The sequence below is a fragment of the Urocitellus parryii genome, chromosome 2 (genome assembly GCF_045843805.1).
Source record: "Urocitellus parryii isolate mUroPar1 chromosome 2, mUroPar1.hap1, whole genome shotgun sequence".
In the NCBI taxonomy this organism is placed as follows: domain Eukaryota; kingdom Metazoa; phylum Chordata; class Mammalia; order Rodentia; family Sciuridae; genus Urocitellus; species Urocitellus parryii.
In genome coordinates this window covers 10611774-10639311 of record NC_135532.1, presented here as the reverse complement: position 1 = coordinate 10639311, position 27538 = coordinate 10611774, and the positions used below count along the sequence as shown (strand labels likewise).

The following is a 27538-nucleotide window of genomic DNA, read 5'->3' as shown; positions in this document are numbered from 1 at the left end:
CAGTGTGTGTAATAGTTTTACTGCATAAGAAATAACAGAGACCGAATGAACCATTAGGTTGACAGCAAACAAACAACTGAACATGATTATTCTGATCCAATAAAAATTGGAAAAAAAATCCCCCAAATCTTAAAGTCCCCAAATATGACTCCTTTTGCTTTTTCTGGACAGAATAAGGACTGCAGTTCTATTACACAAAACGGATAACTGCTTTCCGCTGAAACACATAAAACCCTATGTATACACACATGTAGTCCTGTCAACACTGGAATTAACAGGAACAGGACGGTAGGCTGCCTGCTCTTATCTATAGCATGGCTGGAATTGCCTATCAATAGTGACAGTTCATGGAGACTATTACATGATCTCTTAGGTACTGAAACTGCACATACTGGAGAATACAAAATATATTGCAGGAGTCCATTTCTGTCTATGGAGGAAAAAGTATATAAATATACTGGGTGTCAAAATTTTTCATTCTTCCTTCAATTATTTGCCCTGTCCAATACATAAAAATACAAATAAATATTTCCTTACAAAGAAAGTTCATGATACATTGTTATGAGAGGTAAAAGACAAAAAACAAAAAACAAACCCCAAACTCTTTAATATATGGTCATTAAATAAAAATGCTAATATACAGACACATTTGATGTTCATATAAATTGTAGGAGTCCATCATTTCTTGGTTACAACTGAGGTTTCATAGTGCTAGTCCATATACAATGCTCATAGCACAAAAGCAGACTTAATATTGGGAAAAGTTACTCTAGATAATTTTTTCTGTTTTTTTGTTTACTTAGAAAAGGTTTCATTTTGGGGAGTCTAGAATTACATTGGAGTTGTCTGAAAAAATACAATTTTGATGCAAAAACCCTATCAAGCATTCAAGAGTATATTGCTGGTGCTGTAATCTTTTTGCATGTCTTTGTTTTAATAGAAAAAAAATAACAGTAAAATAAACAACATGTCCAAGAATTTCAAATGGTTAAACAAGCATATTATGTTAATGATATGCTTCGTGCACACACACACACACCCGACGAATGCAAGAGGTCAGACATCCTTTCTCTGCATTTGTTCCAGCTTTCTTCTCAAAAGGCCATAATTCTCCTTGGTGCCTGCTGCCGCGGGGTCAAGCTGCAAGGAGATTTCATAGTGTTTCTTGGCCAAGTTGAGATGTCCCCAACGATGATAAAGCACAGCTGAAATAGCAGGAGATGAATTTCATTGGAAACGCTTCTGAATAACTTGCATGATTCCCAACCACTTGTGCAAAGAACTATTCCAGGGCATTTGCAAACAGTGTTTGAAAATCATTGCTTAAAAAAAATATTGTTTGTACTGAACATTCTATTGTAATCATACTCCCTGGGGATGATCCACTTAACCTCTGCCAGTTTTCTGTAGGGCTTTTCCTATCATTCGATGGGATACATCTGCCTACAGCAACATCATTACATAAAGACAAAAATAAAAAGAAAAGTGCATTAAGTGTCTTAAAGTTGCCATAAAATTTCCAGGACCCAGGCCAGATAGAGTGGGGCTCCCAGCACTATTTAGAATTCTGGCCACACAGAAATCCAGCCTTTTATTTTATTTATAAAGAAAGAGAAGTCAACTGTTTATTTAAAGTAATGATTTTTCCCCACACCTTTTGGCAGTAAAAGATTGTGTGTCCTAGCTGGAAGTAAGGGTTCTAATAGCAAGATTTGACCATATAATGATTGTCACAATAAACCTAATTTTTAGGATAAACCTGATTGTTACAATTATGTAAATAAACTAAACTTCCAATGTGGGAAGAAAAACTAAGATGCTTCATGACTTTTATGATAAGTAGCTTCAGAAAAACACCTTTGCACGACTGAGCTTTCTGAGCTGTGCGGTAGGCACTGAAAACTCCAACTTTGGAGATGTCAGAATGGAAGAAAGGAATTCTGGGGAATAAATAACTATTAGTACATTTTGGCCACAGCATAAGGGAACACAAGCAGAGGAAACAGGGCTGGAAGCGGGAAGATCCACTCTGGAAGAAGGGAACAGGAGGTGTGTTCCCCAAGAAGCTTCTGAAGTACCTCTCGGGTTAACATAGTAGGTTCCTTCACACAGAGGGAAGATCCGAGTTCTCATAAGAAGGCAATAAACTCGGTGGGCAATTTTGGGGGTTGTCTTGGTTATGCAATCACAATTTGCAAATAAGGCTGTCTTTAAAATGTCATAATAAAACCAAATTTTAAAACCAGATTATGAAGGACAATACAGACTAGCTTTGGAAAAAACCATTCTCCTAACAATGACTTTATAGAAATATGCCCATTTCATTTTAATTATATAGAGTTTCAATGCAATCCAATTTGAAAAGTTTCCTTACCCAAATTACCATGGTAACTTGCAGCATTCGGATTTGCTTTAATTGCCTTGAGGAATAAAGCTTCAGATTCCTAAAAAAAAAAAAAAAAAAAAGAAACACACACAAAAGAGGGTATTGTAACATGAAGCAAAAGTGATTCTGTTTTTACTGCCTGTGGTTTTCAAACTGTTACCCTTCCTTTGTATCACTGTGTCCTTCCAGAAACATGCTCTGTGAGAAGAGGCTCTGAAGACCTCGCAAGGAAGCCAAGGCGCCAAGGGCAGCACTGAGGGGGCATGACTGTGCCCATGAGCTCCGCAACCTGCCTCCCAGAAGTGGCTGGAATTCTGCAGCTGGAAACGAGCTGCTTGGATCAGGGTGCGGGAGATGAGAGGAGGCCGAGTGAAGCCAAGCACTGGCTGCAGCACCCATGACAGCCACTTTCAGCCTGCACCAAGGAACTCCCTGCCAGGACCCTCACCATAGGGGTCGGCACCTGCCTCACTTCCTGAAGAACCCACAACACCGGGGCAACCCAGAAGCAGCTCATTCAGCTGGAAAGAATAAGCAGCGAGAATGAGAAAGGAGCAGCCCTCTGTCACTGAAGCTGTCACAGTACCGTGCATGACTGTGACCGAATGCCCTGATGTGCATGAATCGATTCTTGCATAGACTTGCATTTCCTCCAAATCATCCTCACATCCAATGTAGCCACTGTAAAGCAGGAAAAGTATTTTCCTACCTGATCATGCTGAACACTGCAGACTGGACTGCAGCTTTCTACCACCAAATGCTGAGATAAAGATGCCCTATCTATTCTCCCTGGCACGTGTCGGGGGCCACCATTCACTCCCACTTCATTCCTCTTCTAAGAGGGCCAAGCATGCTGCAAATGGCTCTAAACACTAAACTTCAACAACTAAAGCTTCTGGTGTGGGGATGATTATTTTTGCTTCTTGTATCCTAGGTGTATTTTTCTGGGTGGGCTCTCCTTATCTCAGACTCTGCATTTTCTAACCTACAAGAGCAGCAGCTCCTTTGCCCTGTGACAGCCCATGGTTGTCCTAAGAAACACACTGGTTATGTAGGCAGTCATCTCTGAAACCAGTGCTTTTTAGACAGAGCGAGTGGAGAAAACTTTGCATTTTAGAAATATCATTCAGAAGTGGCTGAATGAAGACATCAGGCTAAAATACAGGAGGTCAACTCTATTTCAGTGTCTATAATCCAAGTTTCAGTAGTTGAAATGCCTCCAAAGAGGTTCTTGAGCTGGGAATGGTGGTGCATACCTGTAATTCCAGCAACTTGGGAAGCTGAGGTAGGAGGACCGCAAGTTCAGGGCCAGCCTCAGCAACTTAGCAAAACCCTTTCTATAAATAAATAAATAGGGGTGGGGATGTAGCTCAGAGGTAGAACACCCCTGGGTTCAATTTCCACTTCTTAAAAAAAAGCCTACAATTTTCCTGCTCTATCAAGTAAGCTGCAACAAGAACACCAAAAACAAGACCTTACTGCACCAATCAAATGGATTGTGGAGTTAGCAGTGGTTTCTACATAACTATAACTATATTGTCTCTGATTTTGAAATATTTCTGTTTGAAGTCTAAAACTTTAGAAAATAAGGCCAGGCAACTGAAATCTATTTAGTTATGCTTCCCTGCCTGCAAATAAAGCAGGATTCACTGGAAAGAACGGTTTTAGGGATAAATGCAGTTTAGGAGTTTTCTAGGGAGTCCTAGATTTATTTCTTCATTCATTATGGAACTGCTCAAATGCCTAAAGGGATGACAGTCACTTAGGGTGAGGGCATAGGTGGGACTGGAGGGCAGCAGCGCTGGCGGTGGGGAGGGGCTTGCGGCCCACCCCTCCTTAGGCTCTGCTATTCCTGGCAAGGCAGGATCTGAACTCTGCAGAGGGAGCAGGAAGCCGAGAAGGAAAGAATGGGTCTGAGGAAGAACCGACAGAAAGCAGTGGATCAGGTCTCCACAGGGGAGGAAATGTGAGTCCACGTTTCTTGAGCCTGGAGATGGGAACACCGTGGCACATGGGCAAAAGGGGCATCTGAGGAAGATGGGTCTAGGGAAGGGGAGTGTGGGCCTGACACACCCTCTCAGGACAAGGTGGGGCTCCAGAGCACCCTTCAGCAGCTCTCCATCTGCAGCTGGGCCTGGAGGAGGGGGAGGCGAGGGGCCTCTCATGAACACAGATTCTGCAGGAATTCAAAGCCCCAGAAATGCTATGAAATTTTCTGAAGAGCATTGGATACACTGAGAAAGGCCTTGGAAATTGCATCTTGCGGTGGAACAAGTGTGGGCTTTCACTGGGCAGCTCCTTCAGCCCCCACAGCTGGTGGGAAAGAAGAAGCATCACTGCCTCAGAGACCACAGCCCTCTCTGTGCCCTTGGAAGGTGTGGCTCAGGGCCACTGTGATCCACTTGAATGAGGGAAGGCAGGTGGTCAACGGGAGCTGAGACCATGAACCATACAGCAACATTCCCTGTTAGTTCTCCTTCCTTCCTGTGGATCCACTTGGGGCTGCACACAGTAGAGGTTTGCAGGTCACCCTCTAGCATCTGCCAGTCTCTCCCAAAGCTAAGACCAGGTGACCCTCAGGCTCAGAGCTATGGCCAGGCAAAGTATGTAGCTGGGACTGGGTAAAATTATGTTATTTTTCTTACCTTATACTTACAGTATGATACACACACACACACACACACGTGCGTATTTTAAGAGCAGATTACATTTTGATAGAGCAATTTCTCAATTTTGTTCTTGTACATTTTTTCATATCCCCTCATCAGAGGTTCTGCAGATCGGTATTTCCATTTTACACATGAATAAACTGAGGCCGGGGCCGTGCACTGACTCCTAATAGATAAAAAGGGCTGCTGGGAGAGGATCCCTAGACCACTCAGCGTGAGAATGCTTGCTGTGCATTTCAAAGCCCCAGAACAGGCTGTGGAAGCCTGCATGAAGTTTCCGAGTCCAACAAGAGATGCATTAAGTCACTTCATGACTACGAACTGGGCTATTAAGATCACCCATCAGCACACAGATCAGCAAGAGACAGGAAATCAGGACTGGAGACTCAGCTCTGCACTCAGGTAGCCTCCCTAGAGATGGAGTCAGTAAGCAATGTGCTCAGGTGAAAAGCAGGCTGTGCAGAGAGAGACCCAGTCAGACTGTGCCCAAGCAGCCCATCACCACCACATCCTTCTCCACAGCATCCAGAGCAAGGAACACCCCCAGACAAGCAGCACCAGGCACGCAGCACACCAACAGCAACAGGTATCATTTTTTTTTTGCATTATAAGAAAAAAAAAGTTGTTTAAAATTCCAAATCCTAATATAAAACCATATTAAATGAAGCTCATGGGTGACACCTGGCTGGAGGAGTCCTCCACCCCTCCCCTGTCCTGAGAACTCAACTTGAGCTCCTGATTTCATCTTCCGTTTCCTTATCTTAGGCTCAGCACCTTGGCCTTAATAATGAGGATGAAAAATGTGCAGGGAAACGGGAAATTTCCACTCTGCTTTATGGAATATTTTCTATATTATCTGGGAAAAAAGGAAAAAGTGACTTGGAAGCCTAATGAATCCTGGGTTCTGTCCCCTCAATAGAAATTCTAATGGATAGACTGCAGGATGATAGAAACACCAATACAGTGATCATCTAAGGGACGTTGAGAGGGAGAGGAAAAGTGCTGGGGAGTACTACTGGCCAAATTACCTTGTGTATTATATGCATATACGAATACACCAAAATGCCATGTACACATCCCATCAGTTTGTACAGTTATAATACACCAATACAAAAAATGGGAAAAAAATGAAGTAAAAAAACATCAAATAAGCTGCATCTTGAAGAATTTCTGTAGCTGGGTTAATGGAGAGCCAAGACTCCTGACCATCCTAGGCAGACAATGGCTGAAAAGGTCAAAGGTCATTAGGAAGGACACCTATAACCCTCCCATGCCCCTCAAGTGGTTCCTTAAAAAAATGAAACTAAGTCTCTCAAAAAGCCATCTTTGGAGCAAAATCTAGAAATATTAACAATGTATCCTGAAGCTACTAATTTCCCTGACACTTAAAAATAAACCCAGGAAGAATCTTAACTCTATGAGAATTCTACCAGTAATGGCATTTAATGAACAGGAGAGGTAAATAACACTGATCAAATATTAATTAATCACTACCATTAGGCTTTAGGTTTTATCTGTAGCCTCAGAGTGATCAAAATAACATATAGGCCCTGATTCTGAAATATCTGTCCCCCAAAAGGCCCATGTGTGTCAGGCACTGAGGATGCATGTCGGAAACCATTCCAGGCTGGGGGTGCAGCTCAGTGGTAAAGCGCTTGCCCAGCATGGGCGAGACCCTGAATTCCATCCCCAGAAATGTAAAAAAAAAAAAAAAGACATTCCCTGACCTGACCCCATCCTCATGAGAAGGACTCTGTTTTAATGAGCTTCCTGAGTCATTCTGATATACAAAACCAGGGTTTGAGATCATTGGTATTAAGAATCTTAATACACGGGGAGCTAGGCTCAGCCTATTTCTCACACATCCTGGGACACCAAGTGGAACAGATTTGCCATCTTGTGCTTTCTGTTGGTGAGCCACGTCCGGCCTTGCCGACAACCTGTAACTCAGAGGAGGGAAAACTGCAGACGCAGTCGTGTTTCCTCCTGGGCTGGTCCTTCTTCTGCGGAGAAAACAGCTCCCAGAAATAAAACTCAGCTTTGGCTCCACTGCAAGGGACAGCGTCCAACCCTTCTGTGAGAGGGTGGGGACTGTCCTGGAAGGAGCAGTCGCTGTGCTGAATGGTCCTCACCCCAGCCGGGCAGTTCAAGGGACCAGCGTCAGCAACTCTTCCTGGTCACTGCCCCTGCCCTGGTCTCTCTTCTCTTCCCCTCCCCACGTGTGAACAATGGCTGAGTTCTGATGAGAAAGGACACGGGGTCTGACCCTGCACATCCATGTTTTGGGCAACTTTTCCAGGAAACAAACTGACCAGCTCACCCTGGTGCACGGCTGCCATGGTTCTGGCCTGATTCCGAATTTAACTGGGCAGAAGTAACACTGATGGCTTCTGTCAGCTGCTGGCATTCATTACAAGAAATCACAGCCTGTGGTTTACACACCTTGTATTTCTGGGATTTCCCCAGCACGTTTGCCAAGGAGAACATAAGAGAATGATCATTAGGTATTAATTCCAGTGCCTCTCTTCCAACTGCTTCAGCCTGCGCTAAATTACCTGGGAGGAAAAAATGGAAAAGTAAAAAGCATGTTAATATTGTACTTGTGTTTTGTCTCTCTCTATAATTAACAGGGCTTACACACATCATACACAATTATGAATAAACTACTGGGGAAATCTCCGTAGCATGTGTAAAACATAGGCAGCCTCCTGAATGGCAGAGCCTCTGCAGCTCAGAGCAGAGTTCTGACACATCCTGCAAACGGCTTTTGATTAATTTCTGTAAACCATATAAAACCTAGTTTTAATCTTCCCCCAGACACCAGTTATACCCAAACCGGAGAAAACACATCTGCAAAATAAGCGTATCACAGTGACACCTTAATTGGGGAACACTTTGCAAGTGGAAGTGTGTGTGCTTGGCATTTTCCTTAGAAACCAGTCCCTTCCCTGCACTGTTTCGATGGCCTGCCAGCTTTAAATCCTGCCAAGTAGCACCGTGGTTTCTTAAAGAATGGTTGGCTTTCTAAAGCAAGGGTAGCGAACTAACTCCAAATTGGCTGAACCCAGTCTGCTACGGGATAAAAACCAGATCAAGTCACGAACATATCTCAAATAAGATCCAAGATTTGGGGGCAGTGACGCATGCCTGTAATTTCGGGAGGCTGAGGCAGGAGGATCAAAAGTTTCAGTCTGGCTTCAGCAACTCATCAAGATCGTGCCTCAAAATAAAAAGATCTGGGAATGTAGCTCAGTGCTAAAGCACCCCTGGGTTCAGTTCTCGGTACCATAAATAAATAAATAAATAGATAGATAAATAATCCAAGGCTCTTGGTATAGACTGGAGGGTGTTTTCTGTATGCAGTCAGTGAGCTAGTGAACATGGACCTGCCCTTCCATCCCAGGAGCCCAGAAACCTCTTCTTGCTCATATCTGGGTGCCTCTAACACCTGGGTGCTAATGTAGCTGGATGACAAGCTTCAGAATAAATGAGATGGAATCACACACCTTCCCTAATGACTCAACACCATTCCCCAACATTCGTATTTCAATATATCAAAGGAAGCTCCATTTTCTAGAAGAATAGACATTTTTGTAATGTAAAATATTTATATCCATATTATTTTTTAACTTGGGGTGGAGGAGGACACACTAATCTCTGCTTCTCAATTATTCAGCAGTACTGTGGTCCATTTGAATTCTCCCTTCTGCACCTGTATTGTCAAGGAGGATGATCATGTTGTTCCAAGCCAGGCTGTGTTCTGGCTTCAGCATGGTGGCATTTCTCCACGCGTTCAATGCGTCTACGTGGCGATTTAGATCTGCATACTGAAAACGATGCAAGGACAAAAAAAGAAAAAAAAATCATTATTCTAAAATTTCTGCCTTTTCTCTAAGATATCAATAACAAAATAAAACCTCATAAAAACTAACAAACAAAAACCAACCTAATCTTTATATATGGGACTTCTGACTTTTTCATATTAACCCATTTACTTTTCAATGAAATAGATATTATTAGCATCCCTATTTTGCAGATGAAGCAACTAAGGTATGGGAAATTAATAACCAAAGTCAGACATCTAGAAATGAAGACCTGTTCTAGGTCCAGAGCTTGGGCATCTTAACTACATAATCTAATATTTGTTATGTCAGGTATCAAATCATATTTCTGGCTACTAACATTTCAATACTGCTTATTATTCTTTATCTAGAAAGACCCCATACAGTCCATCTTTGATAAAGTTTTATTTAGAATAGTAAACAAATATTTTATGTGATGAATAGCTCTGTGTCCAAACTGCCTTATGAAGAATGGCCTTTGAGCTCCTTCTTATCCACACTTGACCCTAACATAAAAGGATGACTATGCCAGACACACTTTGTGAACTCCTACGGTCATGTAAAACCTTTTTCTTGGCAATTCAGAGCTTGTTTGCTTGGTTTAAGAAGGACAGAATTATCTGTTGCTTTCTCTTGAAAGGAAACTTTGTTTAACATTGGTAACAATAAAAAATGGCTGGCTCTCAATTTGCATAGGTAATAGAAGCCACAGAGGGAGAAAGAGATGTATTCTTCAGCTGGTGACCCTCTGGCCCTCTTGAACTCAGTTCAGAGGCACATTTCATCTGAATGTGCTTGATCCTTTTAACTCTGCAAAAGGAACAAATGATAACAATTATCAAAGTTCAAGGCGATTTCCTTCCTTATTGTCAAGTGTACACTTTTTTTTTTTTTTTTGGCACTGGGGACTGAACGTAGGGGTGCTTAACCACTTAGCTACACCCCCAGCCCTTTTAATTTTTTACTTTGAGGCAGGGTCTCATTAAGTTGCGTAGGCTGGCCTCAAATTTGCAATCTTCTGCCTCAGCTTCCCCAGCCACTAGGATTACAGGTTTGTACCACTACACCTGGCTGAATGTATCTTTCCATTAGACAACAGAAATGTCTGATTAGACTTATGACCCACACAGCAAATAGATGGTATTTATACCAGAAAAAGATGGGTTTAATGAATTCTGGAAACACATACGAATATCCATTTACTAAAGATGTCACAATTAATTTCCCATGAGACTCAGACAAGCAGGTTATAATATTTTACTCTTTAAAATGGATGATATAAACAGTTAAAAAAATTAAACTAATTTGGGATACTTAATTATATTAACATTATATTCTCTCTCTTTATAGGCTATCCTAGTGATTTTAAGGCAATTCTATCCAGCATGTGGTATGTATCTGATTCACTTGGACAAAACCCATGGCAACATTTTAACACATCTGAGACAACCAATATAACTTCCATTCAATGCACATATATATTTTCTTTAGAGATCGGTTCTTGCAAAGTTGCTGAGGCTGGCTTTGTGCTTGCAATCCTCCTATCTCAGCCTCCCGAGCTGCTGGGATAATTGGCATGCACTACCATGTATGGCACCATACAACCCATTCTATGGCTACACATTTTAAGTTCTTTTCTATTTACAATAATTTGCACACTGTTTTTTTTTTTTTTTCTGAATGCATCCTGAGTGATACAATCAGCTTCTGCCTAGTGAACTGTCTCCAGTAATACCTCTGGCCACTAGATCCTAACTCTCTAGGACCAGCAGTATGTCCCAAATAACCCAGCTCTTCCTAATTTTCTATTCCCCAAGAGAACTGCATTATATTCCCTTATCAGGGTCCAAAAATCAAAACAAATTTCTCTCTTATGTTATAAAAATGTGACTTCTAAAGAAGACACCTTGAAGTTATTAAGTGCCTCTCATTCGCCAATATATTAATGGATTGGTTGAGCTGTTAAAGATTAAGCTCTTAATGCTTTTAAGCTGTCAAGTGGGCAAAAGCTGGGTAATTAAACCACAATGGAGAGCAAAAGCCTTAAATGAGCAGGAACAGGGGGTGGGGGCAGAGGACTGGGGGGGAAGCATTTCAGGGCAGCCTAATTAGTAAACAATATCAAGGTCTCAATCTGTTCAGTGCTATGGTGATCTTCCAGGTGAATAAGTAATGGATCCCAGGACTAAGGTGTACTGTTAAAGCAGGCATTTCATATCTGTGATCCTTTCTTTGGATATAACTTACAGCAGGCTCATTTAGCATATATTCTCTATTTCCAAAGCCTAAGGAATTACAGGGACAGGCAGCTACTGGTAAAGAGCAAGGCTGTGGTGCAGAACTGTAAAGCCGGAGGATGCGGCAGACACACAGGGCACATTAGAGGGTACAGGCTGATGCCCTCACCTTATAAGCAGGGACTTAAAGAAGAGCTACTCTCAGTGGAGGGGAAAAGGAACAAGAGAACTCAGAGGGACAACGAGTCCAATGTGGTGCTCAAGCACTAGTCTAGCAGCACAGGAAGGAGAGGTAACGTGTATATATTCAGGCACCCCACGTGCTCCCTCCTGTACCCACCCCATTCTCACTTAGTTAACTTTGTGAGGATTGACCCTGTCTTGTATGGTATTAAGTTTTCTGGTTTCTATTCACATCATTATAACATCTTACTGATCACCCCCGCCCACAACAGTTAATCACTCTAACACTTTTGGTTCTTTTCCAGTCTTCCAGTTTCAGCTGTTTTAGCCTCAAAATGTGTAACTAGATCATAAAGCACAGAATTTTGAAATGTTGAAAAACAAAACAAAACAAAACGTATGCCCAGTGGCTCCACAGAAAGCTGATGAGGGACAGTGGGAATACTGTGCTACCATCTTCCCTGGCCAACCCCTGGCTGTTCTGTTGGGTCAGTCCCATTCTTGCCATCCTTCTGACTGTGCTCAGGGAAAAAGAACTTCTCTTTTCCTAACTAGAGTAAGCACGGAGATGGTATCCTCCTACGGCACCTCCTAACTAAAACACTTTTTGAACAAAAAAAAGTAAGCTATTTCACTTAAAAATTTATAACATAAACATTATTAACTCACTTAAAGAATTATGTAGAATAGCAAGGTTGGTCTTTACCATTCCCGCCATCTTGCTTCCTCCATTCATAAAAACTGTATCCACATATCTCACAGAATCATGGCCATCCTGGCCAGAAATAAACATGTTAAGACCAGAATCATTCACATCATGGTAAAAATGGAAGACTGGTTTTCCAATAAATTTAAAGCAGCTAACATTTTCTGAGTTGCTCTTTCCAAACAGCCCTTTTGCTTTGACATGATCTTCAGGTCAAAGCTTGAATACAGCTGCTTCCCAGATGCAGGGCCAGTGACATGACACTGGAATCATCTGGGGATGAGGGTTACTGTTATTTTTTGAATATTAACTCTCTATAGAGATTGATTCCCAAATCTGAAATGGAGTGGATATACAAGCAGTAGGGTACTATTGTTTTTGATAACACAAGGATTCCAGAAAACAAAGAAGCTTCGGTAGTTTAAAATGAGGATTAATAGGCACTTCATTAGTACACTGGCATGCTATTCTATCTGTGAGGTTAAACTGGGTAAAATCTGGAAAATTAGAAATAAACTTCTTTTAAAAGCCATATCACTGTGCATATACTCCAGCTTGGCTCAAATGAACCAAAAGTTTCTTCCATAACAATTTTTCCTAATATATCTAAATACATTAGAAAAATATATTTACTTTCTTGAAACCAAATTAAAGAGTTGATTGAGCAGAGAATATAATAATTCCCATTTAAATAATTTTGCTATTTCTGTGCCTCATTTTGTCAAGAAAATCAAGAGCAATCAGATCTTCGTATGCAGTCTGTCAACAACCACTTGCGGAACACATTATTTCCTATTTCCAGCAAGTAATGCTGAAGTTCTTTTGAGCAAGTGCCCTGACTTCCCAAGCTGTCTCTTGGGGAAAATACTCCCTACAGATGAAGAGATCTGTTCCCTTGAGGAAGGAGGAGAAGGAAACTCAGAAACCACACTTCACGTATGTTTTTAAATCCATTTCTATTCAGTTTGTGTTTTTGAGAGATAGATAGATAGATTGATGAGAGAGAGAGAGAGAGAGAGAGAGAGAGAGAGAGAGGTGTGTGTGTGTGTTTATCAGGAAGTTATCCCTTTGGAAGGGATCTAAGAAGTTTTCATCTATCCTTAGTTTCACCTATTGCTTTGTTGATCTCATAGACTTGGTTGGTTTAAGTTGGACTTTTTGCTCATTAGAGCTTCAACACTGAACATAAGGAAACCAAACAGCTACCGTCAAAGGAGATAAATGGATGTAGAAGCACCTTATAAAATAAGTCAAGTGCTGGATAGGCTTTATGACTGTCACTTGATTTTAATTAAGGGGAACCCAGTCTTTCCTCCTGTAGGCCTGGGACGGCCTGGCCTTACCAGACGCCCGAGATTGTAGTAGCAGTCTGGGTATTTCCTTCTGTATTTAATTGCTGTCCGGTAACTCTGCTCTGCTGCCTCGAACCGTTTCAGGCTGTTTTGCACTATGCCCAAATTCATCCACGCAGCAGCAAAGTCTGGCCTGAAGAGCATTTTTAATAAGAAAAAGAAAGGCTCAGAAGTCAGAGCAAAGGAGCTTGTTTCTTTGTCCCTGGCATAATTATAAAGGCAATGCTTACTGTATTTGAACAGCCAAAGACAGCAGCTCTTCGGCTTCCTGTAGCTCATTCCTTTCTTTTAAGATATTTCCAAGATTATTCATGGCGTGAACATACTTGGGATTTAACCTGAAAGTTAAGAGAGAAACCAAGCTATTACTGTTGAGTACTTTCCACTATACTCTCAGGAATCAGTGAAAACCTTTCAAGGTTGGGGTCATTGAGGGGATGGGTTTAGGACCCCAGCAAGTGAGATCAAAACCCACACACCCGTGGTATTTCTGGAAGACTCGGTCGCGTACCTCACTGCTTCCCGGTAGTATCTGATGGCCGCCGTTTGGTTGCCTTTGTCAGCCAGGTTTTTGCCAATGTTGTAGTGAACCTGCAAATACAGAGGACAATGTGGCCATCAGAGCCGGGACTCTAACCACACCTTCTAACTGACACAGAGGGAGAGGGACTGAAGAGAACACCCCTCAAAATGTTTGCTAAACCTTACGGGGGCAGGTTAACTCCCCACACTAAGACTAGAAGGGAGGTAATACACACACTGATCACTAAAGTGTGACGGAAGGAAAATAGCTATTTCTCAGAGAAAACAAAATCATGAACTGAGGCTGTTTTTATTCCTAATTCTTAAAGCCCCCTTCTATCCCCCACACCCCATTACCATTGAGATGACTCAGTCACATTTGGATGTGACGGCAAGAAACTGTGACTCTGTCTGCCCATTTTACCCAGATGCAGCCCCTTCCTGTACCATGTCTTTCTTTGGTGGCACTTCGAGCATTTGGCTTTGTATCTGTTATGGGAGAAACATTTTACGTGCCCTGTACATCCCTATGTTGAGATCCTAACTCCTGACAGGACAGTGTGAAGATGTAGGAACTTGCACAGTGATTAGGTCATGAGGGGCACCCTTGTGCCCTCCTTCTGCTAGGTGAGGACACAGTGAGAAGACAGCTGTCCCTGAACCCACTGTCCAGGCCCTCACTGGACACTGCATCTGCTGGTGGCTTCATCCTGGACTGCTCAGCCTCCCGAACTGTCAGAGGTGAATGTCTGGGATCTGAGCCACTCAGGCCCAGAATCCCACAGTATTCTGCCACAGTAGTCTGAACCAAGACAAGACCTAATGAAACCCACCCTCCTGCATCCTCCAGGCAATGGTAGATGGTGACTAGGAAAGGCTCTGTGCCAGCTGCTGGGGACACCACCGGGAGCAAAGGCTGAGAAAGTCCCTGCCTTACAGTGCACCTGACTAACTACCAAACTACCACGCGAGTAAACATGTCTCTGCGAAGGGCTCCAGGGCTGGGAGGGAGACAGCACAGGCAGATTCCAGGGCTGGGAGGGAGCCAGAGCTTGAGCAAGGGCTCAGTCTCGTGGGCATACAGAGGGCAGGGGCACAGGCTGGCCAGCCCAGGCAGAGTAGCCCTGTATAGCGTACCTCAGGCAAGGGCAGGTTTGGGTGGGTCACTGCCCTGAGAGCAAGAGGGCCAGTGCAGGGTGTGCAAACCTGCGAGCACCCTCAGGCTTTTGTATCAAAGCATCAGCAACTGGGGCACACGATGCAGCACTTTCTCTCTCACTGATCTCGAGGCTGAGATTAAGGTGCTGGCGGGGCTGGCTCTTTTCACAGGCTCTGAGGCACGAGCAGCTACACCTCTCTTCTGGTGTTTGCTGGTGACCTTGGCTTGCAGCTGCCTCTCTGCCACTGTCCTCACTGGGCCTTCTTTTGTCATAAGGACACCAAGCACATTGGATTCAGGGACTACCTTACCCCAGTGTGGCCTCTCTTAGTCCATCTTCTGTTGGTGTAACAGAGTACCACAGACTGGGTAATTCACAATGAACATAAGTTTAGTTGGCTCACAGTTCTGGAGCCTGGGGAGTCTCGGGCCCAAGGACTATACCTGGTGAGGGCCTTCTTGCTGCATCTTGACATGGCGGGGGGTATCACGTGGCAAGAAGAGCAGGCGCCAGAGCTCAGGTCTCTCTCCTTACAAAACCACTAATGCCATCCTGGGGTCCCACTGTCCTGACTTCATCTATCCCTAACTACCTCACGAAGGTCCATCTCCAAACGCCTTCAACACATGAAGGTGGAGATATAGGTTCTAATACGTGAACGAGGGGGGACATTCAAACCAGAGAAACCTCATCTTGACCTACATCTTAATCACATCTGCCACATCCCCCTTCCCAAATAAGGTCACGGTCACAGAGGTCAGGATTGGACCTGCCGGGGACAGTAGACCATACTAAGACTTGTGGTCCTATGAAATAGGACCCACTGCAGGAGATACCCAAGGGGGAAAGCAGGAGATACCCAAGGGGGAAAGCAGCAGGCAGCAAGGGTCCAGGCAGAGGCTGTGGCCATGGTCCTGGGGAATAGAGGACAGCAGACTGAACTAGATGGTATAGAGTGGTGAGGAATTTGAGGAACACTGAAGAAGCAAAAGGCACAGAATCGGTGATGGATTGGTAGGAATGTAAAAAGTGTGCCAAAAAGAACACCAGGTTTTCAGTGCAGTGCAGGTGATGGTGCTCAACGAGGAAGGTCCGGTGAGCCGTCTTATTTGGGGTGCAGGCTGGGCTGACTGTGAAGTCTGAGTGAAGAGGCCCAGTGGCCACCCAAGCTCAGGACAGAGGCAAGCCAGAGATGCCAACATGGCGGCCAGGGAGGAGGCACAGGTGGTAAGAGAAGACCCAGCTGGGTGTGACCACCCAGAGAGCCAGGTAGTGAAGGAGAAGCTCCAAGAAGACCTCCCCACTCCACATCTCACACACTAAAGGGGAAGAAACCAATAGGGTTGAGGGGATGAAAGTGTTTTCGAACTAGACAAACTCGAGGCCACAGTGCCCTGGAGACCCTAAATGCCCCTGAGTTGTTCACTTTAAATGGTTAAATTCTTTAATTGAGATAGAATACACATAACATACGATCTCAGCCATTTTTAAGTGTGTAGTTCAGGGGCACTAAGTACGTTCTGACTCTTGAACACCCACTACCACCATCTGCCTCCAGATCTCTTTCCATCCTGCAACTCTAAACCTCTGCCTCCGATAAACCACAGCTCCCCTTCTCTCCTCCCTGTGTCCCTTGGTCTCTATGATCAGTGATATATATTGGTGATGGAAAGCTCCTTTTGGGACCATCTAACATAACGTCTAGTAGCAATTTCAGGAAAGACAGACTACAGATATCCATTCAGTTATGAGTGTTCAGGGAGATTGGTAATGACACTTGTATCACAAGCACCTGGCACGTGCTGAGAACCACCCAGATGCAGGTGTGACATTTGGTGCATGCCTGAGTGGTCTCTTCTCTCTCCAAGCTGACACACTGCTTTGGCATTGCTGAACATCCCATCTGACTGTGATGCTGGATTTGCACCGGGTTCCTAAGCCTGTGTTTCTTTTTGTCTATGTGACACCTGAATATCAGGTGACCATGGGCTGACTGCTCCAGGCAACTTCTACATCCCTTGATTCACACCATTTGCTTTTCTTCTTGGAGTATAATGTGCCTCAAAATAGGCACTAGTGACTGTGGAAATAGGGTCTTTAGAAAGGTAATTAAAGTAAGATGAGGGTATGTGGTGGCCTCAATCCAATCTGACTGGTGTCCTTACAAGAAGAGGTAACTTAGACACACAGACACCAGGTGTGCACAAAGGAAAGACCATGGGAGAGACACAGGGAGAAGAGAGCCATCTCTCCCCCACGGAGAGAGGCCTTAGGAGAAACCCACCCTGCGCACACCTTGATTTTGGACTTCCAGTCTCCAGAACTGTAAGAAAATAAAGTTCTGTGATTAAGCCACCCAGGCTGTTATGGCCATTGGAGCAAAGCTATGAACCTTGAAATACAGCAACAGTTTAAGCCTACTCCAGCTGCACCACATCGGAACACAGCTTTGAACCACCTCTGAAGACAGACTCACACCCTGCGTGGCCAGTCTTACCCTACAGCTATGGCACTTTTTCAAGAAAGTGTGATTATCTAATCTGATAAAATGATCACAAGCAGAGAAATCGCAGGTAATGTAAATGTGCACGCCTGTGCACCATACAGAATAATTAGCTTCCTGGACCAAAGTCTTGTCCATTCACAGGTATTTATATCCTTAAATAATAGTCTGGAGGTGGTTCAGTTAATGCTATTGCCAGAGCATGCACTGGGAGACGTGTGACGTAAATAGCTTGATTTTGCATCTCCCCAGACCCCAGTCTGGAAGTGTGACTTCACCTTCTGTCCCATGCACAAAAGAACCCAAGGCCAGAAAATGCAACCTGTAAGGGATGTCCTTGGGCCCCCAGAATACAAATTCAGCTTCTACTCCGATTTCAACATGACTCCCGCCTTTTCCACCCCCATGCTCCTGCTGCTTTCCTTTGTTCCAGGAAAATTCTATTTTCTCCAAACAAAGCTCAGACAAAGAGTTCAACTGCCCTCTGCAGTATGGACAGTGTTCTGTTAGATGCTCAGAATGCCAGACCGGAAGACCAAGGGAGAGGAAGGGGCCCTCTGGAAAACCAGACTACAGTTATTTAAGTGGAATGACTTGAAGCGGATTCAGCCCTAGAGGGAGGTCCCTAAATTAAGACCTGGCGAACGAACGGCTTTACCCTATGGATTATATGGAGGAGATTCTGTGACTAGAAAATAGCTGCCTAAATTACAAAACAAAACAAAGCACAAACCTGACAACCAGGGTCTTGAAACTGCTTAGAGAATGAGGGTGATTTCTGTTTCCATGGTATATGAAAGACTTTAAAACAAAACAACAAAAAAAACCCAAACCTGTTCATTCAACTTTGTGCTTCAGAGTCTGAGGCAGTGACCAGTACAGAAGCCAGATAAAAACCACCATCACAACTGAATGATGTAAATGCAAAGTAAAAGCATAATGAATGAAAGGTGCTTTTAATACCAGTACTAAATCAGTTTATTTGAAAAATTCTGCCAACACTGGATATTAAACTTAAAATGTTTTAAACTAAAAACACTATAAGGGTCCTGGATCATTCCTTCAGGAGATCCATCATGTGGGGCTATGATCCTGCTCACTGTTAAAAGAATGTGGAATTGTATTGCAGAGTTGATACCAAGTGCAACATATGTTTAAGCCTTAAAAACCAAGTGACTGCAAATAAATTAGACATTTGCAATCTCATCCACAGCAGGCTCAGTGAATTCAATTTCCATTTAGCCCAATGCAATAACTAATATTAAGTGCCTACCATATACAAGGCACGGTGGGTATTTAAATGCAGGCCGGGCACCAGCACCTGTGTTGACATTGCTATCTTTTAAAAAAGATGAGTTTTAGTTGGTAAATCTGGGTGTAAACTAGACCCAGGGTCAGCTGCAGACTTAATATTCAGTGAACACCAGGCAAAGAGCAGTGTGGAGGACTCATTCTGTACCATGGCCTGAAGGGAAACCGTGAGATCTCTTCCCTGGAACTTACTTAGCTTTTGCCCAAGAAAGGAAGACAACAGTACCAGGCTCTTTTATCTAAGTCTCCAACTGTAAAACAGGAACAAGATGTTTTAAATCCAAGAACAGGACAGATGAGGAGTCAGCACCTTTTATCCGCTATCCTTCACTGCAGGTCACAATAAGAAGTCAACTCTGCATTTTAGGCACATAAATTTGTCTGAAACCAGTGCTTTCCCATACATACAGAATGTGAAAAAGAGAGAGAATTCCAGAGAGCTCCCCGCCACCCAGTAGGACTGCATGGGAGCATCCCAGGCACCTCCAATTTGGAGGACCTAAGAGAAAAGGTATCATTACTGAATGATAATAATCTATACTAACAGAAAGTCTTCTAACCTACTGCCTAGAACCTTCCTGCCATTTAATGGGAAGCCCAAACTCAAAAGAACCCGTGCAAGCTGACACTTCTTGGCACTTACTCTGTGCTGGCCACCGTCTGAGGTACCTTCGTTTACTCGGGCCTCAGAACAAGCCCAGCATGCGGGATCATCCCCTTCTTAGAGAGAAGGGCACTGAAAGTTCAAAAACAGCCTAGTTTGGCCCAAAGTTTTGCACAGTTTTGCCCTAGTTTTGCACAGCCAGCTGTGTGCAAAGCTCAGATTCATTAAAAAAAACTTAAGTGAAACGTATTCTTGCCTGCTTCAACACAAACACCGCCAATATTGTAGTCTATACGTTTTTGTTTACTTAACCTGACAAAAGCAATCCGATGCTGAGAACCTGAAGGTGACATAAATATGTATTTTGTGAAATACACAGAATAATTTAAGCATCCTACACCAAATGACTGCCCAATTGTAGGTATTACCACCTTTGAATTGCAGCTTGGAGGAGCCAGCTCTTGCTAAAGCCAGAGTCTGGGTTCTGAAGTGGGCCTTGCCCAGCTCCCACCTGGAGATGTGATGTCCCCTTCCTGGCCCTTCAGAGAGTGATCACAACAACTGGAAGACGCATAGGACTCCTTTTAAGTAATCTGCTTCATTGATATTGTCTGGTTTTAATGACGTCTTTTGAAGTATTTTAGCTAAGTGGAATTTTTATGAATCTTATCAAAATCATTAAGAAATACAGTAAAGAAAAAAACCCATGTATTTGGTTATCATGGTGTTATGCAAAATACTGTCCAACATTAAGTGTCCTTCTGACTTAGCTGGAGGATTCAAAATATTTCCTAGTAAAATCTTTTTAAAAGAAAGGTGGCAGCCAAGGTACCTTAGCATTGAGGGGGCACACGGACAGGGCACTTCTAAAAAGCTGGTCTTCACTCCGCCACTCCCCACTGCGAATCATGCATCTCAGGATGTTGATGAACAAAATCCCCAGCACGAAGGCAGCGATGAGCTTCTTAAGAACAGAGAGAAGCAACGTCACTAGTGAGCAGCTGCAGCTATTTCGGTCACACATGGCGCCACTCTGGGCTGGTACCTTTTTTTTGGTATGTCTGCTCAGGGCTCCAAAGCCAAAGGTCAGCAGCATGCAGTAGCCAGCGCTGGGGAGGTAGAGGACCCGCTCGGCCACCACGAAGCCCACTCGGAAGAACAGGTTGCTTGCAGGAAGAAAGGGGATCACAAGAAATCCCAGTCCCAGTGTAAGGATTCTGGAAGATTAAAAGTATTTAAATAGATGGTTCTTTGGTTCTTTTTGGATTTGTCAAGAAAAACATCCTATCAACATTAATGATAAAGACCTTTTTTTTTTTTCTTCATGTCATCAACTTAAAATGGTACCATCGCCAGCAGAAAAATGTCACCAGGAGAGGATTTAGCTGGCAGTATGGGATTACTGAGGCACTTAACATAGACACGAGGGCAAAACTTAGAAGTCATACAAGTCATATTAATAAAGTTAGAATGATCACGTTTATGAGCTCTGATTAATTCACCTGTTCCTAACTATGCCTCCAGCCATTTAGGTATTAAATAGTTCAATGTAGTTTCATGGAAAACAAACTCCCTGCTATACTTAACAGTAATAATAATAGTGAAGTAGGATGAATGTCATCAATCTGAAACAAACTAATATCATGTGTGGTTGGTACACACCACCAAACAGAGAGCTGAGCACCGGAACACTTCTAAGACGGATGGATCCTTCCTAACATCCCATAGGATACAGGAGGAGGAATGAAGAAGCGAGGTCAAATTTGGTGGCTCCTTCTTGGAGCCAGTGCCTATGGTATGTTTTTAAAAAATCGTGTTTCATATGTACATGTGAAATGACTGAGACCAAATTTCATTGCTCTTTAGAATCATCAACCGCTTTTAAACACAGATGAATGTGAAACTTGATTTATCTTGAGAAATTACTAATTCCATAAACACCATGCTTAATAGAAATCATCTTAAACAGTTTTCATTTCCATGAAACACATTTGTTTTTCTCAATAACCTTTAAAAAAAATTTTTTTTTTTTTCCTGCCAAGAAAGAATGGTCTCTTTGGGGCAGCAGCTTATTTTGTACCCGACAACAACAGAAGGAATCACCACAGCATTTACTTGGGGTTTTTTTTTTTTTTGAAGGAGAACTGTGAAATAATGGGCACAACACACTTCAATTACACTCTCTGTTCTGACCATAAATTACTCTTTACCACCTACAGCGAAAAGGATCTCCAAGTGCTGTTTCACGGGGGAAGGGGCGGGGGAGACAGAGCAGTCATCTGTACCCCCCCTTGACTTCCCTCCCACTGGTTGAAGCCAGCCCTGTGTTCTGGGCGGATGAGACTCAACCTTGCCATTAATATGCATTTGAAACAAATGTCCTTAGACATCATGTCCACAAAATTGTTAAGATGATCAGTGCTGGATTTAGCAAAATGCTTCAGCCGCGACCCAGGGTGGAAGTTAAAATTCAGGGCTGCTCTTACCTTCTCTTGCCGCTGTCTTCGGAGCACAGGGCTTGGCATATTAGGCCAATTAGGCAGAGCCAAAGTGCTGCTAGAGCAATTACCCTCCAGTCACCAACGGACTTAATGAGGGGGATGCAGCCCATTGACCAATCAAAACAGAGCCACCAGGGACACAGCAGCAGCCAAGCATTCAATGAATAGTAGTAATTATAGTTTATGGCCTGTCAGTCAAAAGGAAAACAAACACTTATTTGACACTGAACTTGAAAGAACATGTACACACATATATATATCTCCTAACTTCACTTTAGAGGCACTCACAGGCATCTGTTCAAGGACAGCAGATGCATAAAAATAAAATGTTGCCAGTGTGTATTTTGTACATGGTGCTGAAGTCTGAAATTTTTAAACACATCCAGATTTTAAACATAAACAGACTGCCAAGCCACCAGACCAAGCAATAATACATTTGCTCTATTTCTGGTCAAGTCATGATCCATTTATTTTGTCACGCCTAAAGTCGTCTGTGACCTAGGAAACTTGAGCCCTAGGAGTCACCAATGTGCCCACCAACCTAAGAAGAAGGTTCCGGGGTTGTCTTCTTGTTTTCTGTCTCTATGAAGCACATAGCTAAGAATCTGTGGCTTGATACTCTTGCCTTTAGGCTAAAAAAGAGTCTTTGACAACATTAAGACTTTCCAGAGAGCTCACAATATTGTTACATTTTGTCTTAACCTAGACAAGTTAATGTCACTTATAATATAAGTGACAGGGTCTGGGGGCAATTTTACAAGACTGGCAAGGAACCTGATGTTAGAATGGACCTTCAGACTCACCATGGATTGAAAATATTTAGGAAAAAATATTCTAGAAAATTTCAACAAGCAAAACTTGAATTTGCTACCCATTGAGTACTTTGCTGAATCCATGTGAATGAAGTGATGTGTAGGCTTCGTATGAGGTATTAAACATAGTCTAGAGAGGATTTAAAAAATACAGGAGGATATGCACAGGTTATACACAAACATTCTACTATCTTATATGAGGGACTAGAACATCCATGGATTCTGGTTTCCATGGAGGGTCCTGGAACTAATCCCCATGGATACCAAGAGATGCTTGAACAAGGAGCTTCCACACATCTTCTCTGATAAAAAGTTGGTTTCATCTTAGAATATCCTCAGCGACAGCAAGCACACTTGGAGGTGCTATCTGTTTGTTAGGGATTTTGTGAGTGTGGTGGGGTAGAGGTGAGGATGGATGAAGGATCTGGAAATCTGATGGGGAAAGAAAATAATGTAAAAGGGGAGCAGACTGGGTACTCACCCTAACCAACATGCTGTCAGCAAAGGAGGCCGGGTTGTCGACCTCAGTAAATGCCGGCGGGCCAGTACCCATGATTCTCCAGCGCACGTACAGCACCCCAGCCCCTCCAGAGGTTAGGAGGGTCATTCGGAAGAGGAGGCCTCCACTCCTGAGCATGCCGATATTCTGAAAGAATACCACAAAGCACCTGTTGTCACAGATTTTCAAACAGAAGCATGACCAAGCCAGGTTCCAATGTGCAGCAATTCTGCTTCCATTACTTTGACACTGCATTAAGGGCTGGCTAGTCTAGAATTCAGAATCAAGAGAAATACTTAGAAAATGGCATTTTAAAATCAGCTGGCGCTTGACATTTTCCATGTCTGGGCTCGAGGCAAAAGTATGTACTCACCTCTAACGACTTGTCCCTACGCAGTATCTTCTGGATGACTTCCACAATGTTGAATTTGCCTATCACCAAGATGTCAAACACCGCATTCAAGCCCTAGGACACAAAGCCACACCATCAGTAGTGGGACAGCCTGGCTCTCACTGGGTAGCAATTACACATCACAATTTTATTACTGAATCAGGACAAGGAATGCAAAAGTTCAGATCATCCCAGAACTTTTCAGTGCTAAAAAAGAACCAGCAATGCTTGTATGGCACTTGTTCATGGTAAAGCATTATACCACATTTATTATCCAGCAATGACTTCATGGCCTACACTTAGGAGTATTTATAAGATTCAAGGTAGCTAGAAATTTGGGGCTCCCACAGGCCATTCCTGATTCTCCCTTTTCTTCATAACCATAAAACAGTCCTTTAGTTCATTCAGCAGAGTGGTTAGTTACCTGGGGTAATTACGCTGAAGTGGAAGGTAGTAATCAACAGTGCCAACTCAGCCATGTAAGCCAGCCTCAAGTGCTGGCTCATCTGAGCATGGTGAGTAGGTGCAGGTGCACATCAGAAGCCCTGGAGATCTCTCAGGTAGTCTCAATTGCCCACTAGCATCCCCTTCTTCTGTTACATAGCTAGACTACAACTCCCAATAGTCAGGTAAGCTCATGTGGCTGAGTTCAGCCTACGGGGCATGGGTAGAAATGATATATACGATTTGGGGGGTTTGGTTTGAAAGCTGGCCACTCTGTCAATTGACTGGGATGGAGATGCCCAGGGCCACTTTGGAAATGCACCTGGATCATGGCGTGGCCTCCCATCAGCCTGGGCCTGCTGTGCAGTCAGATACTTCCATCAATTGGGAGAACTGCCCATGACTGTTAGGTGAACAGCAAATACCTTCAATCCTGAGAGGCCCCCGGCAGCATGCTGCTGTGGCTCCACCCAGGCCCAGTTTCCATTCACCCCATGATGGCTTCTTTCCTGCAGGTAAGGGCTACTTTGACAGCTACTAAGCCTATAGTTACAGGCTGAAGGAAAGATGAACCTTGGATTCTATTCTCCACCCTGAGATAAGACTTTCAGCAAATATCACTGCAGCAGACCATGTCACCTAGCATATCCTTGACCCATCTGGAGAGGAGGGGTCTGAATAGAGCCAGAATATATGGTTAAAACTGTCCCCACATGACTGGGGTCTTTTTAATATAGGGCTTTGTAGAAAAGAAGATCATAAATTGTCAGAAGTCAGTGGTAATTTGTGGTTTTCAGAGCAAGGATGACATCCCTATTTAACCTGCTCCCATAACTGTTGGTAGCCACTAATTATCCAATACACGGGCCAGTGCCGGGTTAAACATTTCAGAGAGTCCTGATTTTATTCACTCATGTGATATATGATCATAGTGGGTCACGGGAGACCCTTTCTGCCTGGCTGTAAACCATTTTCTAGAAGGCAGAAGCTTCCTGTTTCGCTGCCGCCGTCTTCTCCAGCTGCTTGTCTTTCTGCCGGGAAGCTGTGGGATGGTCACCAAGGGGTGATCATGCGGTCACCAGGACTGAATCAAACACACGACTGCACTCCCTCCTCCATCCCACTTGAAGGCAGCATCAAAATGTTCACATGTTATTTATGTAAATCCAGCCTAACCTTAGTGCTTCTGACATGCAAACGAGCATGGCAGCTGCCCTGAGGACTGATACACAGGGAATCTGATCCAGCAAGCATCTGGGGTGTTGGGATGCTTCGTCCTCACACCACCCTTCAGATCAGAGCAAGGCTTTAGAGCTGTGGTTCTCAGACCGGCGATTCTGCCTCTTGTGGTGTCTGCCCATGTCCAGAGGCAATGCAGGTTGTCACAACTAAAGCAGTCCTCTTGGGCATCTAATGGGTAGAGACAGGCCATAAGACAGCCCCCCACCAGAAAGAATTACCTGCTCTAAAATGTCAACAGTGCCAAGGCTGAGAAACATTTTACATAGAGTCAACTTCAAATAAGAGAGCTAGGCAGGAGATTCAATCATCTTTCTGCAGCAATTTTTTTTCTTTGCTATTTCCTTGCTAGCTCACCTTAATTTTATAAGGAAAACCACGAATCTTTACCTTGACTCACGTAAACCCCTAAATAGCTTTGACTACTCTCTTCCAAGCTATTCTTATGGTTGCTCAAATTCCACATTTTTGCTTCCTATTTCTCCCCCTCTGATCACATCCTACATTTCTAAAACTTCCCCTCATAATTTAAAGCCCCAAGTGGCTAAAATGGAGGAAAAGGAAAGTGGATTTGTGTCTTTCTCTTCCTGGGGCTTGAACCCTGACAGGGGTAACTCAATGCTTGGGGAACCCTCTGCTCCCTGCCGGGGAGCTCCTAGGGGGAGCCGAGCCTAATGTAAGACACTCAGCACTTGCTGAACCACTGGCGCCTACGTGAGGTGTTCCTAGAATGACCTCTGTGCTCTTGCCCATGCAATGAAGGCTCGCTGAGAATCTGCTCTGTGCACGCAGGTTTATCCCTAGGAATCCCAGAGCAGACCTCTGCACTCATGGGACTAAAGTCTAGTGGAAGAGGCAGACAATAAAGGAGGACGTGGACGATAGCACTCTAGAGAACCTGCCACCGTCACCAAGGTGGTAAACAAGTCGCTGGTGACATTGCAGTGGGGACTGAGCCAGAAGAGACCTGGGACCGAGCTGATGGGATGGGTCACTGACACTGTCAGTGTGACTTGAGGACAGAGGGAGCAAGAGCAGGGAGGGCCAGGCAGAAGGAGCATCTCTACAGAGGCCTGGGGCAGAAACAGCTTGTGGGTTTGGTGCTGAGGAGAGGCTGGGCGAGGGCAGCCTCGAGGCCGGCAGCTGGCGGCTTGCAGGCAAGTGGAGCTCAAGTTCCCTGTGACACACAGGGGGAAGCTGTGGGCGGGGCTTCGAGAGGAAAGGCAACTGGAGTGCCACTGGCATTGTGAAGCCTGTGTGGAGGAAGGTGGGCCTCAGTGAGGGGAGGACAGAACAGGGCTAGATGAACAAAGTGCTGCTGGGTGGGGCGGGGGGCAGCGTGCACGGCCACACCCCAGAACTTCGGCAAATGGGTCTGCTTGAGTTCATGGCTGAAGTCACAGCTAGCTGGCCCCAGGGTCTTATCACAACATAAGGGAGACTATGAAAGATGCCTTGACTGAGTTTTCCCAGACAACACAACACAGACGTCTGACAGTCAGGTATGCGTCCTGGTTTTTAGTTACAGGTTTTTAGCACACTTGTGACAGGGATTTTAAAATTGCTCTTATTTGATGATTTTTAAAACTATTTTCACTTAAAAAACACCATTAAGGATGGTATTAGAACAGATTATGCTAAGTGAAGTTAGCCAATCCCTGAAAAACAAATGCCGAATGTCTTCTTTGATATGGGGGGGTGACTTAAAACAGAGTAGGGAGGAAGAGCATGAGAAGAAGATTACCATTAAACAGGGACGAGAGGTGGGAGGGAATGGGAGAGAGAAGGGGAATTGCACAGAAGATGGAAGGAGACCCTCATTGTTATACAAAATGATGTATAAGAGGATGTGAGAGGGAAAGGAAAAAAAAAGAGAGAGAGAAATGAGTTCGGGTAGATGGGGTAGAGAGAGGGGAGGGGAGGGGAGGGGAGGGGGGATAGGAAGGGCAGCAGAATACAACAGACACTAGTATGGCAGCATGTATAAATGTGGATGTGTAACCAATGTGATCCTGCAATCTGTACAAGTGGAAAAATAAGAATTCATACCCCATTTGAATCAAATGTATGATATATGATATGTCAAGATCAATGTCATGTTTTGAGCAACTAATAAATTTCTGATGTTTTCACACACACACACACACACACACAAAAAAAAAAAAACACCATTAAGT

General features: G+C 43.8%; 1 protein-coding gene across 1 annotated transcript in view; it reads right to left on the bottom strand.

Annotated features, from left to right (window-relative positions):
- Tmtc4 (transmembrane O-mannosyltransferase targeting cadherins 4) overlaps window positions 1-27538 on the bottom strand; it is a 56154-nt gene continuing 28616 nt past the window's right edge. The window contains exons 7-18 of the mRNA XM_026399882.2: window positions 23661-23753; window positions 23270-23434; window positions 21962-22164; window positions 20521-20692; window positions 20308-20439; window positions 13887-13966; window positions 13606-13713; window positions 13367-13508; window positions 8768-8882; window positions 7498-7610; window positions 2375-2444; window positions 1-1205 (exon numbers count right to left, since the gene is read on the bottom strand). Of these exons, the coding sequence (XP_026255667.2) occupies window positions 1057-1205; window positions 2375-2444; window positions 7498-7610; window positions 8768-8882; window positions 13367-13508; window positions 13606-13713; window positions 13887-13966; window positions 20308-20439; window positions 20521-20692; window positions 21962-22164; window positions 23270-23434; window positions 23661-23753 (1542 nt within the window). The 3' untranslated portion in view covers window positions 1-1056. The remainder of the gene's footprint in view (window positions 1206-2374; window positions 2445-7497; window positions 7611-8767; window positions 8883-13366; window positions 13509-13605; window positions 13714-13886; window positions 13967-20307; window positions 20440-20520; window positions 20693-21961; window positions 22165-23269; window positions 23435-23660; window positions 23754-27538) is intronic.